The following is a 17601-nucleotide window of genomic DNA, read 5'->3' as shown; positions in this document are numbered from 1 at the left end:
TTAACTAGATGTTTTTAGCCACTGCATTTTTTAATTTTTCTTGGTGTCAAAAAACCATACCCACCCTCTTTCAAAAAAAAAAAAGAATTTCTTTTAAAATTATTAGACAAAAATTTTTTAGATACTTTTATCACGCTTCGATAAAATATATGACGACCATGATCTAACTTTACCCGATATAGGTAGACCTTGTATACCACAGGCAAAAGGATTATCATACGATTAGCTTTACAGGATGAAAACCGATGCGCTATCGTAATTTGAAAAATATATTACTTATCTAACGTTACGATGACTTCGGAAATTTAATAAATAATTTACCTTACACCTACTCGTAAAGGTAACAACTTTTGAATAAATATATTTTAATAATATATTTCTCTCTTTGAAGTTATTCTTTTCGTTTTTCCTAAGAAAACTTATTTTATTTTTCAAAAAGTAATTTAATATCATTTTCTTCGTTCAATTGAATTTTAATATTTTAATTTTTCCTGCAATTTTAACATGAATATTTTTATATTTTGAAAATTTCTTATTTTTTCTTTAAAGTTTTTGAAAACATGTTCGATTCATTTAAAAAAAAGTTTTTTTGCAGAAATTATTGGAGTTGTTTATTTACAGGAAATCTTCATATTTTATGATTTTTACTTTTAGACTTTTTAACCTCAAGGGCTACGATGATTACAAAAGGGAAAAACACTATTTTGGGGTTGAGAGTTACTACAAAATTTCTTGACCGGTACTCGATCAAACGTGAAGTCGTCAATCCGATAAATCAAAAATAGAAATTTTCCGGGTTTCGAACAATGGACCCCTGTTTTACCAAATATCAAACTACAGGTATTCATTATTTAATAATGATTAGAGCAACAAAATAAAACTGTTTTTAATCAATTTTTATGATCTAAGAGAAATTCCATTAAAGGTTTTTTGCTGGCAAGCCTATATCATCATTTTTGTTATTAAATTATCTTTCTTCTGATACCAATTTCGATTGGTTAATTGATCGGTGTAACTACGTATGGTAACAGTATTTAAAAATCAATAAAATTTCATATGTCTCATCCGGTTTTCAGATGATATACCGTCTTCAAAACACTTCCACTTTCCCGGATAAAAAATTTTTAGTTATAACCTGTAGCAGAAAACCTGTAGACTAAGAAATGAACTAAACAAATCTTGAAAAAATAATATTTCACATAATGTAATAGAAAATCTTGTTAGCTTCAGTTACATACAAGTTTCATTTTAATATAGTTGAAATTTGTTAAAAGCAAGGGAGAAGCGACGACCGCAAATACTTGATGTAAAAAATTCATATACTTAGGTATGTACTTCAAGATTTAGAAAATAATAAAAAGATTTTTTTTATTTGCAAAAGAGAAAAACTGTATATTTTAATGGTTTGTGTATGTGAAACCATAATAAAATTATTTGTATATTTTTCAATATACAGAATGATTCATTTATCACACAGATTTGTGATCATTTTAAATTCAAATGAGTTTCCACTTGGCAATGGCAAACATTAACAACTTTTATTTGGAACATTTTTTCAAAAAATTTTCAAAAATGTATTTTCTATTATTTTTTTTCGATTTTCCAGATTGTTTCACAAGACCACTAGTAATCCCTATAGTTGAAGCTACCTGCAAATTTTTATAGTTTTAGAGATAATGTATATCAAAATTTTGTCCTAATTTACGCCTTCACGGATAAACAATGATGTTTACGAAAAACTGTTTCAAACAAACGATGTTTATTTTTATATAAGAGTCATTTTTTACATTTAAACTTTTGTTCTATCTCTAATGGTTTACAAGATGAAATATGGCGAAAAATCATACTTTGAAAAGCTGTACTCCGAAACTATTGGTCCTATAACAACCGGCTTAATCTCAAATTGTTGCAAATTTAACCTTCTTTAAAAATATATACTACAGTTTTTGATGAAAAACGAGTCCTTTTAGGTCAAAACTGGGAAAAACTGAAATAAGGTCAAAATTTTCGAGGCTTTTTTTATTTTTGCGCATGATCCAGTCATTTTCCGAGGTCCAAAACTTGGATCTCGGTGGTAACGTTGCCTTTACAATGCAAACAACATATAAAACAAAAACATGTCTGATTTGATGCAATGTTCACCCTCTTTTCAAGTTTAATTTGATAATTTTAAATGAATGATTCTGTAGATCATATGCAAAGAAAAAACCAATAATGTAAATATATAAAATTCAAAGCAATTGAAATGTAAATAAGAAAAGAACCGAATATCAATTAAAATTATTGAATTGATTGTGACATATTTTTTATTTGATTTGAATTTTTTACTTGAACGATTGAAAAAATCAAGTAATAAAAATTCTGTTTATATTATTTATTTATTTCTTCTTTTTTCAAGATTTTTTTATATTTCAATATTTTTTATTACTTTTTACAATTTTTTTTTTTTTGTATTATTTAATTATATCAATACATTTCTCACTTGTATATACCGTTAATTAAATTTTTATGTCCACTGGGTGGAAGAAAAAATGAATTACAAATTAATAGCTAGGAATAGGAAATATCTATTTATGTTAGTGAATAAATAATACCTTCCTTCTGGCAATAAAGTTGAATGTTTATTTTATTTTATAGCTTTGACTTATTGTCACTACTCCGATGAATGTTTTATAATATAAAATGTCCCGTGTTTTTATTTTATAATTAGAATACAAAAGTCACAATTTATAATTCACTTGAAAATACAATTCACATAAGTTTCTTAAAAGCTTTTTTTTATGTATTTTAGGGTATTACGAGTCGCCCTATTAGCTCAGTTGATTAAGGCGCAACCAATTCCGTCAGCGATATGCTTAGGGTAGCGGATCCGATTCCTGCCGTCGCAGCAAAGTTAATTTAATTAATAGTTGTGATGAGTTGGTGTAGTGCATGATATATGCATGAAGGAGGTGCACTCAGCCTCTGAAATTGAAGAGCTGATAAATGAAATTATCAGCGGAAAGGTGGTAAAACACATATATGGTATGACAATGGGCTCTATAGCCTAATTATGTCCTTCGTGGGCAGGCAATATAACCTTACCTAACCTAGGGTATTACGAAAATAATTAGAAAAAATTTAAGGGTTTTAGTTCTACAGCGTTTTCCAAATCACACACTTCTCTGTTCCACCCTGTAAAAAAGATGCTCTGTACGCCGTCTAATTTGAATGAATCATATCTATCTATATCACAGACTAATAAATTTATTATGTAAAATAATAGATTATAAAAATAAAGTATGCAAAAATTTAAAATTATATGAATTTTAATAATTCATTACGACTGCCAAAATTTACACATGCTGCAAACTATTTGCAACTATACTTTTACAATAAAAAATATATTTTACATATAAATCTAAAATTTTAATTTAAATTTTTTAGACAACATAGATAAATTCAATTATGTAAAATAAGTTAAAACAAAAAAAATATAAAAATATTTTTTTTTATATTTTAGATATACTCGTAATATCATTACACTGTTTTATAAATTTTCATGAAAAGTTTCACATAAAGTTTTATTATTATCGTTATATATATATATATATATACAAAATATTATAAATCTATTGAAATTTACATATAATGTTCATTATATTTTGGAAAAACAATGGATGATGAAAACTTATACACCGTCACATATGTACGAGAAAGTTCTTTAGGTAGATCCACTGTTTAGATCGGCCCGCTGCTATTTTCGACTTGAAAGTTTGTAATTTTAACGAACTGCCGCAGGAAATGGAGATATTACTTTTGTAATGATGATGAAATTTAGAAAAATTTCTTCAAATGTTCATCGATCCTACCTAATAGATATCAAAACTGACTAACCAGCCCTGTTCTAACATTTAACTGACTGACTGTCATAACTGTTACCTATATGCAATATAAAAGCTGTATAAAACTTTTCAGTTATAATAAATTCATTTTAATACCACGGAAATCATAAATGAATCTGATGTATTAATTGTTCATAAATAAGGGTTGACTGACCAGCCCTGTTCTAACATCTAACTGACTGACAATCATAACTGTTATTTATATGCAATATACAATCTGTATAACAATTTTCAGCTTTAGTAAATTCATTTTAATACCACGTAAAACTGCACCGTTTCAATAGCATATATCTGGCCCCTGTTCTATCGTTCACTTGACTGGCCGCAGTAAAAGTGTGTAGGTACACAACTACTATAACCAATCCTCAAATTTCAGTTTTAGTAAACTCAGCAAATTTTTTTTGGCCTGGCTCTTAATCCATGTTGTATGAACATGATGCCCCCCATCAAACACTACAATTTTTGTTGAGGTTATTCTTTGCATCAACGTGCTTTACGTACTTTGCAATAAAGTCAAAAGTAATACCTACCTTGATTACCTTCCTGTAGTATACACATATAGGTAGGTGTATATATACAAGATTTGTGTATATCTAAAATTCAAATATGCCCATTAGTTTAAATGATAACATAAAATATAATAACAATGATATGGGGATAAAATATAATAAAAAAAAAACAAGAAAAACTGAACCAAACAATGATACTCTTTCACCAAAGATCCTTAATTTTCACTCATTCAATCAAAAAGAGATATATGTTGGCAGTCATCTAGTTGATGGTCATTTACAGTACGATTCTGAAATGGGCCTAGACATTTGTCGATTTGTTAAAATGCATAGCCCGATCCGGGGGGGGGGGCAGCCGGGCAACCACTCAGAGCGGAAAAAATGTATATACAGTAATCTCGATAATCCGGAGTCAATTAAATCACGGCTAATCCGAAAACTAGGATTGTATGGAAAAATTTATTATAATTTATAAATAAAATAAAACAATGAAAAAACGCCATTCGAATCTATGTATTTAACTGTATACCACAATACATATACCCTGCATACAGGGCGCTTTTTTAAGTTGATATAAGTATAAATATCTATGCTTGAAACTCGAAAAATAAGTCTTTTCGATAAGAAAGCTTAAAGGAAAAAATGACAGTTGTATAGGTGCACATCTTACGCAGACATTCTTACGTGACCAAGGTTTTCAAGCTCACTCTACTCTATACCTGGTAATCGATAGATGAAACTTACTCACTTAAAATTAGAAACTTGTTGTTGATTTAAAAAAAGTTACATTTTTCCGCAAACCGTATAGTTTAGGCGAAAAACGGACTGAAAAGTTTTACCCAAAACTGTTTTTTCGTATCAAAATTGTTATTTCATATAATTGTTTCTGGGAAATGTAGGTACTCTTCGGAAAAAAATTTCCAATAAATCCAATAAAAGTGGTTCGTTTTTCTATAAAGACCATTTTAATTCAAATTGAATGAACAAACGCACAAAAAGCTAAATTTTTGCTATCAATTTAACTGTCTAAGCTTTTCGATTTACAAAAAAAATGTTTCAAACATAAAATATTTGCATATTTATAAAGAACAACTTTCGTGAGATTAAATTGAACCTGATAACTTCGAATTCGATGCCGGTCTAAGATTTGTCCCATTAAAACTAATATTTTTCGTTTGTATCATTTTCCTCGATTCAACTTAAAAAAGACACCTTGTATTTGGTATGAGCGTAAAGAGCAGCAAATATAAGTTTTACCCGGAGCGGCTAAGAGCTGGATCGGATTTTGTTAAAATGCCAAAAGCAATGGATTCAACAAAGTGCAAGATGCATGTTATGATTACAAATTTAGTAATAAATTTCTTTTTTCGTTGCTAACCAAATTACCAAACGAGTAACATAAGAGTAATTACGATTGGCTAATTCATACTGATGATGACTACTTGGTAATCGAAATACGTTTTTATAAAATACAAAAAACTTCTAGGAAATTGGGGTAAAATCGAAATTTATTTTGAAATATCCCAGAGTTCTCATTTATTATCTTTGATAATATTTATAAAAATTTAGTATCACAAGACGTATTCAAAAATTTTCTCTGTAAACCTATTTTCTTGAGAGCTAACTTAATTTTTCAATCATTTAAGCACACAAGAAATATTAAAAATTCCTTTACGAAATTTCTCAATTGAGAGCTCTACCATCAAAGTTAATAATTTAACTACTGGCGATATAAAGAAACTTTTCCACTCTATGTAAAGACGATTCAAGTGAAATTTGATTCAGTTTCGTTTCATATTGCAGGTCATCAACTTTCTTCGGTATTTTGAACTCAAGTGTACTTAGATATCTATATCAATACGTATTTAATGATAGTAGATTTAAGAAAATTTATAAAATATGAGGCTGTTTATATTATTTTTAATATTGTAAGTAAATACAGACATTTATTAAAATCTATGATATACCTAACGTTATGGGGTTTCAAAAGTGTCTGGAGAAACACATCAGACTAATAATTTATTGAATTTTAACTAAGGTTAAAACTGGTGTTTCATACATTTTAAATCATCTTTTTTTCACGCTTTTATTAGCTTGACCTGTATGAATGTATACAGGTTGAACTATTTTAATCTAGTATGGCTAAAAGCTTGTTTTGTAGTTAATCAATCAAAAAATAACTAGAAAAAAGGTGGTGGAGTTTAATGGATGACATCATGTTCTAACATCAGATTGGACCTAAGTCTTCGAGTGGCTTTAATAGTCAATTTAGATCCTAAAAGGTAAGAGATAAAATAACACTTAAAATTATAAAGTTGATCCTCATAAAAAACCTTTTTTTTTTAAACATTTTTTGGAAAATCGATAGCTTTAGAAAGTAATGCGACTTAAAAGTATGTCATCTATTCATTTATTTGAAGGAAAATACGCTAGCTTTAGAAAAATTTTTAGACAAAAGTTATTAAGGGCAATGAAGGTCATTTGTATGTGTTAATAACTATAAAGCTCGGGTTCATTTGAAAATCAAGGTCAAATGTTCTTGAAACTAGAATTTCGGGTCAAAGTCATAGAAACAGGCGAATGTACTATATTGCCCTTGACAACTTTTGACTTAAGCATTTTTTGCAGCTAGTGTGTTTCTTTCGCTTAAATGCAATAATGACATATTTTTAAGTGGCATGACAACGAAAGCCAACGATTTTCGAAAAAATATTTTAAATAAAAAATGCTAGTTTTTTATGAGGATCAACTTTCTAATTTAAAGTATTATTTCATCTCTTACCTTTTAAGATCTAAATTGACTATTAAAGCAACCCGGAGAAGTACTAGATCCAATCTGATGTCAGAACATGATATCACCCATCAGACTCTGTCACTTTTCTTTCTATTAGCCACAATAGATTAAAATGGTTCACCCTGTATACGACTGTACCGAAATTTCCACGTAAAGTTGTAGACGTTCGATTGACTTGAAAATTTTCACTCTTATCAAGAACCGACGACAATTTAATAATTTAATAACTTTATCTTATTATCCTAATGAGAATCTCCAGGATAACCTATCAAAACCTATCAAAATTAATCAACTTTCATTCTACTTTGTTTGTTAAAGAGTACACAATTTTTGCTTAGCGACACTAAAAATAAGAAAATAAATTATAGCTGAAAAAAACTAAAAAATATGATTATTATACTAAAAAAGTGGATAGTAATTAAATGTTAAATTCAAAGCGAAGGTGCTCGGTATCTGCCAAAACAGCTAATATTCCTTCGTATTATAAAACTAAACGTCTTTTAAGCCAATGAAACTTAAAATTTGACGATGAGAATACCTCCTCAAATTTACGTATTCTTTAATTTTATTCATAAGTTGTTCATTCCTTGCCAAAATTCTACTATATGCTGTCTACGAATAAACCGCGAAGTCGAATATTTACGAATATATTTTGCATTACAAAAATTAGAAATGTATTTCTACGTTAGTATAATAAATAAAATGAAAATATTTATCTTAAACAAAGTTGGAAATATCAATCAAAGATACGGCTGGCTAATTTCGAGAGATCATTTCGTTCTCGAAATTTAAGAGTTCAAGTTTCTATTATATATTCAATGCTCGTACATCATGAGGTAAAAAAAAAAAGTATTGAAGATTTCATTTTAAAGTACTTTTTGTTCAATTTAATCGTTTTTATTTAACGAGAGTAATTTTATGAATTATTTTCCAATTTATTATACAATTTTTTTTATTTTTAAACATTATATCTCTTTGAATATATATAAAATTCTTATATTAATGATCGCCTTTCAAAAACACATAATATTCCTCTTATTTTATTCGGTATATAATCTCATACATATAGAAAACATACCTAGACTTATTAATATAAAATAGAAAATGTTTTTTTTTGTATCATTCATTGTTAAAAGAACAAGAAACTAATAAAATATAATTTCACCATTGTTATATGGTATATTATTGTGATATTTTCTGTGTCGTTGTTTTAAAGAAAAACCATTATAAATGACGATTATATTGTATCTTGGTGTAATAAAGAAAAAAGAGAGAAACCTTGCTATATATATTTCTATATAAATACAGAGTGTCCATCGATTTAGTAAAAGAGCAATTATATACAACGTTTTCAGTTATTGACTGCAGAAACCTAGCTTACCAAAATAAACTCATCAAGAGCAACAAAAAAACTTTTTTCCAAATTTGGATGCGATTGATAAATTTGTTCATTCACTGACTATCATTCGATAACCAGTAGCCAATGACAATCAGTAGATATAAGTAAATTTCACTTAATAATGGAAGGGATTTTTAAAGTATAAAATTATTCAATTGTATTTGGTCAAATTATCCCATTTTTTATATTTTTATTATTTTATTGTGAGAAAAGATTAGATTATTTTACGTATGCAAACAAACCATGCGACAATGGGTGTGATTTGTTTGTTTCCGTCCAATAATATAATGTTTACTCACAATTATTATTATTTTCTCATAATAATAGAATAAAAATATAAAAAGTGAGATAATTTGACCAAATCCAATTAAATCGTTGTATACTTTTTTTTTAAATCCATTCCATTATTAAGTGAAATTTACTAATATCTACTGATTATCATTGGCTACTGGTAATCGAATGATAGTCAATGAATGAACAAATTTATCAATTTTTGCAATACCCGTATCTCCCAAATTAGGCCTCGGATCCTAATTTTTTGTTGCTCTTGATGAGCTTACTTTGGTAAGGTGGGTTTCTGCAGTCAATAACAGAACACGGTGAATATATACTAGCTGATTTCGAACTTCAATGCTTCGTTTCTGCGACTACATTAAAATTTGGTGATGGATGACAATCTGTATATATTAGCAATGTAGTCACCATCTGCACACAAACTGATATACTACATATGTATTGTTTAGGGGCGTTATACTCGTCTCTTCTCTTTACACTACTCAGCTTTCGTTGAAATAAATACCCCTTTTGGTTGAGCTGAGGCTACAAGCTTCACATTGCATACGTATGGTATTATGATAACGTTAAAGTAGCTATAAATAGATCTTTATATCACGTATGTTTAACACAACCCATATAAAATACCTAATGGATAGATATCTTTCTTGTGGTATCCAAGTACGAAATCAGGACCAAAGTTTTGATAAACGCTTGAAAATAGCCCAGATATCTAAGAGAGGTTGGAATGACTTGATAATAGCTTCTCAATAACTTCTGTTTTCCAAGCATCTTTTTTTATTTATTTAAGTTGCCATTGAATTTTTAAAATTTACTTTTAATTTAATAGTTATCAATGTCACGAAAAAATTGATTTTAAGACTAGTTTTTGGATTTTTCTTTTCTTATTAAAACTAGGTAGAAACTAACTACCTACGTCTGGTACGCTTGAAAGCGTTTGCGGTGGATGTGCGACCGCCAAAGCAATATCTTTAAACTGTAGAAAGGTTGAAAAAATCTGAAAAATGTATTATTTGAAAACAAATAAAATTTAATGAAAATAGTTTCAAACACATATACCATTTGAAAAATAAAAGTTATTTATGTTTTTAATCGAGCGTGAGCAAAATGCTTGTAAAGCGAGTGCTCCTCCTATCAGTACAGGGCTTGGACGGTAATACAATATCATGTAATAGAATAAAATATATGGAAGAAGTCTGATAAACTTATTATATTGTAACATAAACACATACGTTTTGTAAAGTCATGTATCTCTTCAAATTGCGGGTTGGTTGTGTTGCTAAAAATATTCTTAGAACGTTAGAAGAACCATTAAATAATGAAAAATATTTTTCATAAGAAATTTAATATTTTTAACTTTTAAAAAAGTAAACATCGTACCCATTAACATTGAATACTTGCTTAATAATATAAACCATATGCCAATATGACTTTTAAAAATCAGCCCAATAGCATCAATTTTACTTATTGTATTTTGTATCAAATCAAGGACGTCCAAAGTGATGAAATTGTTATGTTATGAAATTATTTGAAACTTCTATTTCAATTATTCAGGGTGGATTCTGTTGGAACTTGGCAGAGTTAGAAAATTAAAAGTAAAATTTTTCGATATATACAATAGTTTTCGAAAGCCGATGCCTACAGATTTATAGGAAATCACTTTTAGAAGAAATAACACATAAATGCCATTCATTTCATCACTTTAAATGAATTTTATGCTTTCGCTTGTTATAATTTTCTTTATAAGCAAATATTTGTCATGCTTTTAACCAATAAATATTAGTTTTTGAAATTAATACTAAGAAAGTTACCCTTGTGGCATAATAAAACATATCTTTAAAAACACTTCAATATAGGTTTTGTATGTTAAAAATGGCAACTCTAACAGCTTAAATTTAGCACCGGAAGGGTAAATCAAAAGAATTTGGCTATTGTAACATAAGAATAAAGAAACCAAAAATATTTCGACATTTAACATATCTGTTTGGATAAAAATTTTAGGTAATCATTTTGGGTGGATAGAAAATCCCTCAGTATCCTTCTCTCAAAAATCCTTCAAAAACTTCCGTTTGCCATGTAATCGTTTTTATGTCGATTTTCGAGGTGAAAGCAAAAACTTCCTTTTAGAAAGTTAGAACTTTTGAACATACTATAAAATTGAACGTATCCTTTGGGATAAATATTTATGTATGAATTTGATATTTAATAAAACAACATTTTTTATGGAATGCGTATACCTAATCTGTATTCAGAGTCAGTTTAGAGTTTATTTTTTATATAGAGTATAACAATATTCAGCTTTTATGTTTAAAATAATTTTATTGGGAAAGTTTTATATTAAAGTTTTATTAGTAGTATTATTAGTAGTAGATTTGATGTATGGAATTTAAATTATTGAAAATTGGTTTTGAATTCATTGAAATTATTTGAATATTTTATTATTTTAAATTCAGAGAAACTCAAGTTTTGAACCATAAACAAAAGCCAACTTTATATAGTTTGATCAATTTGCTCCTATCATGAGGCGGAAATATTTGTAAAATTTCCTTTTCTAAAATAGATAAATTCAACGCAATTTTCAAAATCTCGAATAGAAGTCAATGTTATAAATAACCAAACTAGCAAGCAAAATTTAGCCAAGAATAAATAAAAGCATTTTGCAGATTTCTGGTTGTTTAAATATAAATTATACGCCTTAAAAATTTATTCATACTTAAATCTTAGAGACATGGATAGAATAATAGTAGGTAATCAAAAATTACCATAACTATTAACTGTAAAAAACCATAGGCGGTTGAGATAGATTTGCGAAGACTCAAAACATAAAGTGGAGAAATAGAAGAAAAGTAGAACGAAGCAGACAAATTTTGGCGCAGACCTCTTCGTTGGAGACCGCAGATAGATTTAAAATGACTAAAAAAAGCACATCCGTTGATATGAATTTGCTACAGGCCTCACGCTGGCTTAATCCTTAAACCTCAAATGAGATCCAAGAGAATCTATCTACAGACATCGCAAATCGAAAAATACTTATCAAATGTCGAAAATTACTCATTTGGCCACAAAAAGCAAAATATTTTTTTTCGCTATCGATTCAGTTTTGATCTTGAAACTGGGCAACACACGAACCAAATTTTCTAAATAAAATGTTAGGGAGAGTTATAATTTTCAATTAATTTGACTCTCGTTAATAAAATACCTAGGGAAATCTCACACTATGAATCAAAATCAGCATTTTTTTTATATTTTAACTTCACGTCATGGTTCTAATTTGAATTTTGAATGGGATGCCACTTCTTTTGAGAAATTATTATTTTTTCTGTTTTTGATCATTTGGAAATAAATACTTTGGAATATAAAAATTGAAGGAAAATTTCACTTACCCTATGTCGTGGCACAACCGGCATCGATGACGTTCTCGTCCGATACGTCCGATACTCATGCCTTGGTGTACGTGGACTCAACGGTTCACCACTCATACCCATCATGGCCGAAGCACTTCGATGACCAGGCGATGACCCCGGACTCAAGTGTAACATCCGCGGTGAAGTACTCTGATAACAACCAGGACTTTGTAATAACGGTGTATTACATTGCGTTGCATTCGGGCTTAAATGTGACCGAGGTGATTGTGGAGTTAAATAGCCACTAGTCGATTGTCTTTGTTGTTCCGCTTGTAAGAATCGATGTAAATCAGGTGGAGCTCGAGTTACAGCAATCGAAGACGATCTACGACGTTTAATTGTTGGTGAGACATCATAACGAAATGTTGGATTCGATTGTTGCTGTGATTGTTGTTGTTGAACGGATTGTGGACGATGAAACTCCGACGAACGTCGTTGATAATGCCTGGCTGACATTCCACGTCGCCCAAAAGGTTTTTTCTCTACCGTATTATTATTAATATTGTTATTGTTATTAGATTTTTTGGTGTCATTTTTACGAGGAATTAATTTATCTTCGAGCATTGTTGCTAAAATATCAACATTATCATCGTCTTCGTTAAGCGTTTGGAAAAAATCTTTAAATGTATCAGGGAATGATGACGGAGGACATATTACTTTTTTCTCATAGTTTGCTGGTTGGCGTATTTGTGAAATTGTTGTTTTCATATTTCGTTCCAAAACGAAATTAATTTATTAGTATTCTTTGTAGATATTTAATAATTTATAAGTTTAATAATAATTACATTTTTGTTTGTGGCACTGTGTCTTTTTTTATACGCGTCTTCGGTGGATATAAATTCACAAAAGTTTAATGAATTATGTTTTTTTTTTAATTTGTTTTTTGTAAACATTAATAATACATTGTTTTTACACACGTAATTCGTTTAATTTAAATAAAAAAATGTAAACTTTGTCGTTATAAATTTGTGTTGGTTGATTTGTTTCCTGGAACAAAGAAAAAATAAGTCAGTAAGAGGTTTTTCGAACAAAAAATATAATAACGAACAGAGTTAAGAGTTTAAAACTATATGTAATTCCTAAAAATTTGAAATGAATTTTAAACAAATTCATTGAAATTGTTTTAAGCATTTGTTTGCTTTTAATAAATAACTTGTTTAGATGTTTTATTACATTCTTGTAGAATTTACACTTTTGTTACAGCAGCGCCACCAATTTTCTGATTTTCGGTGGACACTTTTTAGATACAGAGATGGTTCACCTTATCTCTACCCTCCATAATTTTTGTTATTTATTCTATTACGGTTCAAAAAGTGTTTTTTTTTTTTTTGAGATAAGCTATTTTGACTCTGGGGCTAGGACAGTTTTAAAAAGTTTCTAATATACTTAAAGTTCTGAATTTAAGGCTCAAAATTTACTCCCCTTTGATGGAAGAACGGGAAGTAAATTTTATATACGGATCAAATGGGTTCATCGCTTATATTTATCTCTACTTGAGTTATTTTATTGAGGCCAGTTTTTTTAACTTTAAAGTGTGTTTTCGAGACTAATAGTACAAGTTTATTGATTCGAATTTAAATTTTTAAAAAATATAAGTTATTTTAAATCATAATTAAAAGATCGAACCACTTAAATTAAACTGTGTGCTTTAAAAAAGTACGGTAGGTTCTTATATTACGTAAAAAATAAATAATTTAAAAAATCAAAAACCCGATTGCGTTAAACATATTCTGAAAAGTTAAATCTATTATTCCGATCAGTGATAATTCCTTCTCTGGATATTATCATACAAGTAAGATATTTCAAAAGGCTTTTAAAACACCTACACTATATTACACTAGACAAATAGGAAATTATAAAATTTTCAAGTAATTGAAAACCAGTTCCGATAAACATCACATAAAAAGTTATTTCGTTTATAAACGTATAAAATGAAACGGCACATCCTTTTATTATACTGGCAAGTTATGACTATTTGCACAAAAGAGTCATTCGTTTAATAATAATAGATTGTTCGGACTCATATCATAAATTTTAACATTATAGTTTCTAGTAGAATATACTTTTCGAATGGTAACAATGGTAAAATGGTAAAAATTTCAGTATAATGATTATTTATAAGATACAGACTTTTAAATCCAGAAGTGTCAATTTCGCTTTGAAAGCAAATATCTTGGTCCAAAAACCTCGTACAGAAATATTTTAAAGCTCATTTTCAAGGAATTTAAACAATATTTAGAGAGGTTTTAACAAATTTGTTATAAAATAATTTTTAAAATTTTGGTACACTTCTAAACTTTATATAAAAAATACGGATAACATTTCTCACTTTTTCAAAAGTATAAAGTACAAATTTTTAAAAGAACTATTGCGGTTTCTAAATCGATAAATTTCGTAGAGATACAGCTGTTAAAATTTTTCTTTAGTACTTTGATTCAGTACTTGAGTAATAATGTTTTTAGAATTCAAAATTTGATATTTTGTAACAAATTTTTTACTTAGGTAAACACTATTAACCCTGAGTTTAATAAGAAAAAAACAGATAAAAAGCATTATAATAGCACTATAATTTCGTACTTACAAAGTGTACTATATCGAGACAAAAACTAAAAATTATTTATATTATATGCTTACACTAAATAAATGGTGGAAACGCAGATAACATACATAGTATATCAGTTCATATAATGTACTTACTATTTACATGCGCTTCCACCATATTTATTAAACAGATTTAATCCATACATATTTTTATGTCAAATATTTTAAATTTTGTCGAATTATTATACTAAGGCTCATTAAAAAGGCCATGTTCATGAAAAATTGATAAATCTTCCAGACTTTTACAAATATGGATAATATAAAATAAAATGTATTTTGTCTTCTTTGAATAATATTTAATTGTATGGAATGTGTATATTTTCCAACAGTTTTCCAACGGCACATAGTTTTATTATACTGACAAGTTATGACTATTTGCACAAAAGAGTCATTCGTTTAATAATAATAGATTGTTCGGACTCATATCATAAATTTTAACATTATAGTTTCTAGTTTTATATTTTATCAAAAATGATAATAAGGAGCTATCGTAATTCAGTCAGGGAAAAATACCCATTAAAATTTTGAGAGCTTTGCGTTTAAAAAGCTCGATGTAATTCGAAAATGTAAAAACAAATTTCTATCTGTGATAAATACTCCATTCAACAGGATTATCTGAGTGAAGAAATATACCTTCGTTTTAATATTAGATATTCCTTACTTATTTAGTCTAATGTATAAAACTTAATTTCATGGCAACTCGATTCGATAAATTTATGGTAATGGCTAAATTTTGGTGACGAAGTACATTTTTCAAACAATTCATTCACCTTGATTTCATTTATCGAGTATTGTTAGAAAAATATTGTTTCTCAATATTTTAGAGTTTTCTATAGGTTTATATCTAATAATATTAAGCTAAATATCATAATGGAAGTCATAATTTAATAAAAATCAAAAATTTTTCGATATAGACACCTTTGTTTAAAAATTTCTTTGAGGATAATTTTTTTTATTGTTTGAAATGAACTTTTTCTTATAATAATACCGATTCCAAAAAAAAAGTCGAAAATCCAAACATAAATTATATTATAAAGGGATTAAGAGTGGATTAATCCTTTGCCTTACTGTCTTACTAATAAATAAAGCTGAAGGAGTTTGTTTGGTTGAACGCGTTAATCTCAAGAACTACCGGCTCGAATTGAAAAATTATTTTAGTGTTGGATAGCCCATTTATCGAGGAAGGCTATAGCTTATATAACATCACGTTAGTAGCTACCCGCACACTTCGCTGGACGATTTCGAAAACTACTGAATGGGTTTTAATGAAACTTTATCTAAAATTTATAAATATAGCAGTTCGCTACGTTGGACGCAGTCAAAGTTGCGGATCAACTAGTTTATAATATAATGCCGCACATACAAGTAAATAAGTTTGCACAGGTAAATGCAAAGAAAACGATAGCACTATCACTCTAATCGTATTGTTGTCCTGCGGTGGTTGGAACACACGCTCCGATTTACCTGAACAGGTAACCTGTTCAGGTAAACCGTACCGTACTGTCCGGTATACCGTAATAACGTGTATACCCGGCCTGAAAATTAAAAGCTTTTGTGACATAGTTGACAAAGATATTTTTAATATTCGGTGTATCATCAAAATGTTCACTGTTTCATGTTCAATTAAATTTTTTTTTCATTTGTAGACCTCAACCCATAAATTGTACGATTTTTCATACATAGTTTAATTTCCTCTCAAAAATAAAAATATAACATTTTATTTAATATCACGATGACCCTTTTTGAAATTCGATATATCATATGTTTAAATTTTTATATCCCATGGGGGTTGTCAGTTTTAAAATAGTGAAGACAGTTAAATATTTCACTTCAGTTAAATATTTTTACTTTAAGTATCATATAAAGTATAGTAATCATACAATATTTCATTCTTTAATGACCCCTGATCAAATTTTTTTGTTTAAGGATGTATGAGCATGTTTGGTCAATTAATTTCAGGAAAACAAATAAATATTTTCAACTTTGAAAGTGAATTGAATCTAAATTATGATAATAAACATTAAACTTAATCAAACTTATATGATAAATCCTTAAACAAATTTTCAATGTACGTTTGAAACTATGATTTTTTGAATACATTTAAAAAAAAAATTGTAGTTAGCTATGAACCTGCTATACTACCTTAAAAAAAGATAAATTCAATTAAAAATTATTAACAAATAAAATACAAATTACAGAAAATAAACATTTTAAAACAAATTGGTAATATTATGAAGAAAAAAAAAACATTCATGAGATCAAAAGATTAAATGAAAAAAAAAATTAGGTGCGAATAAATAATTCGTTATGTCTCCTTGCTTTTTTTTATATTTTCGTTTTGTAGGTGTTATATAAATTGAAACGCATTAATTTTCCTTCAATCAGTATCAAAGACCCTCTTTATATAATATAGAGTGTTTATTGAAAATTTCGTATTGATATTCATAAAATGAATTGCTGATCCCCACATTATATGACCACTGCTCCCATTTTCCTCCAAATTATCGTTTTACCTTTGTTACATTGATTGATATAATGACTCTTATTCAAATAATCGAGATACTGAAAAGCATACGCTATTCGATTAACTCGAAATTTCTATTAGTAGCTGATCATTTTCAAATTTTCTTCCTCTCTCAATTTTCTCAAAAAACTGCCAAAAACCATTAAAAATCAGCTTAATTTGACTATATTTCGGACCCTAGGCGGCTGAGTT

The 17601-nt window shown here is 28.2% G+C and overlaps 1 protein-coding gene across 1 annotated transcript in view; it reads right to left on the bottom strand.

Moving 5' to 3' along the window:
* The window catches only part of LOC123298378, a 77919-nt gene extending 64993 nt beyond the window's left edge, over positions 1 to 12926 (bottom strand). The window contains exon 1 of the mRNA XM_044880367.1: positions 12264 to 12926. Coding sequence (XP_044736302.1) covers positions 12264 to 12848 — 585 coding nt within the window. The 5' untranslated portion in view covers positions 12849 to 12926. The remainder of the gene's footprint in view (positions 1 to 12263) is intronic.
* Positions 12927 to 17601: the final 4675 nt, after the last annotated feature.

This window comes from Chrysoperla carnea, chromosome 4 (genome assembly GCF_905475395.1).
Source record: "Chrysoperla carnea chromosome 4, inChrCarn1.1, whole genome shotgun sequence".
Lineage (NCBI taxonomy): Eukaryota > Metazoa > Arthropoda > Insecta > Neuroptera > Chrysopidae > Chrysoperla > Chrysoperla carnea.
This window is presented reverse-complemented; position numbering and strand designations above follow the sequence as displayed.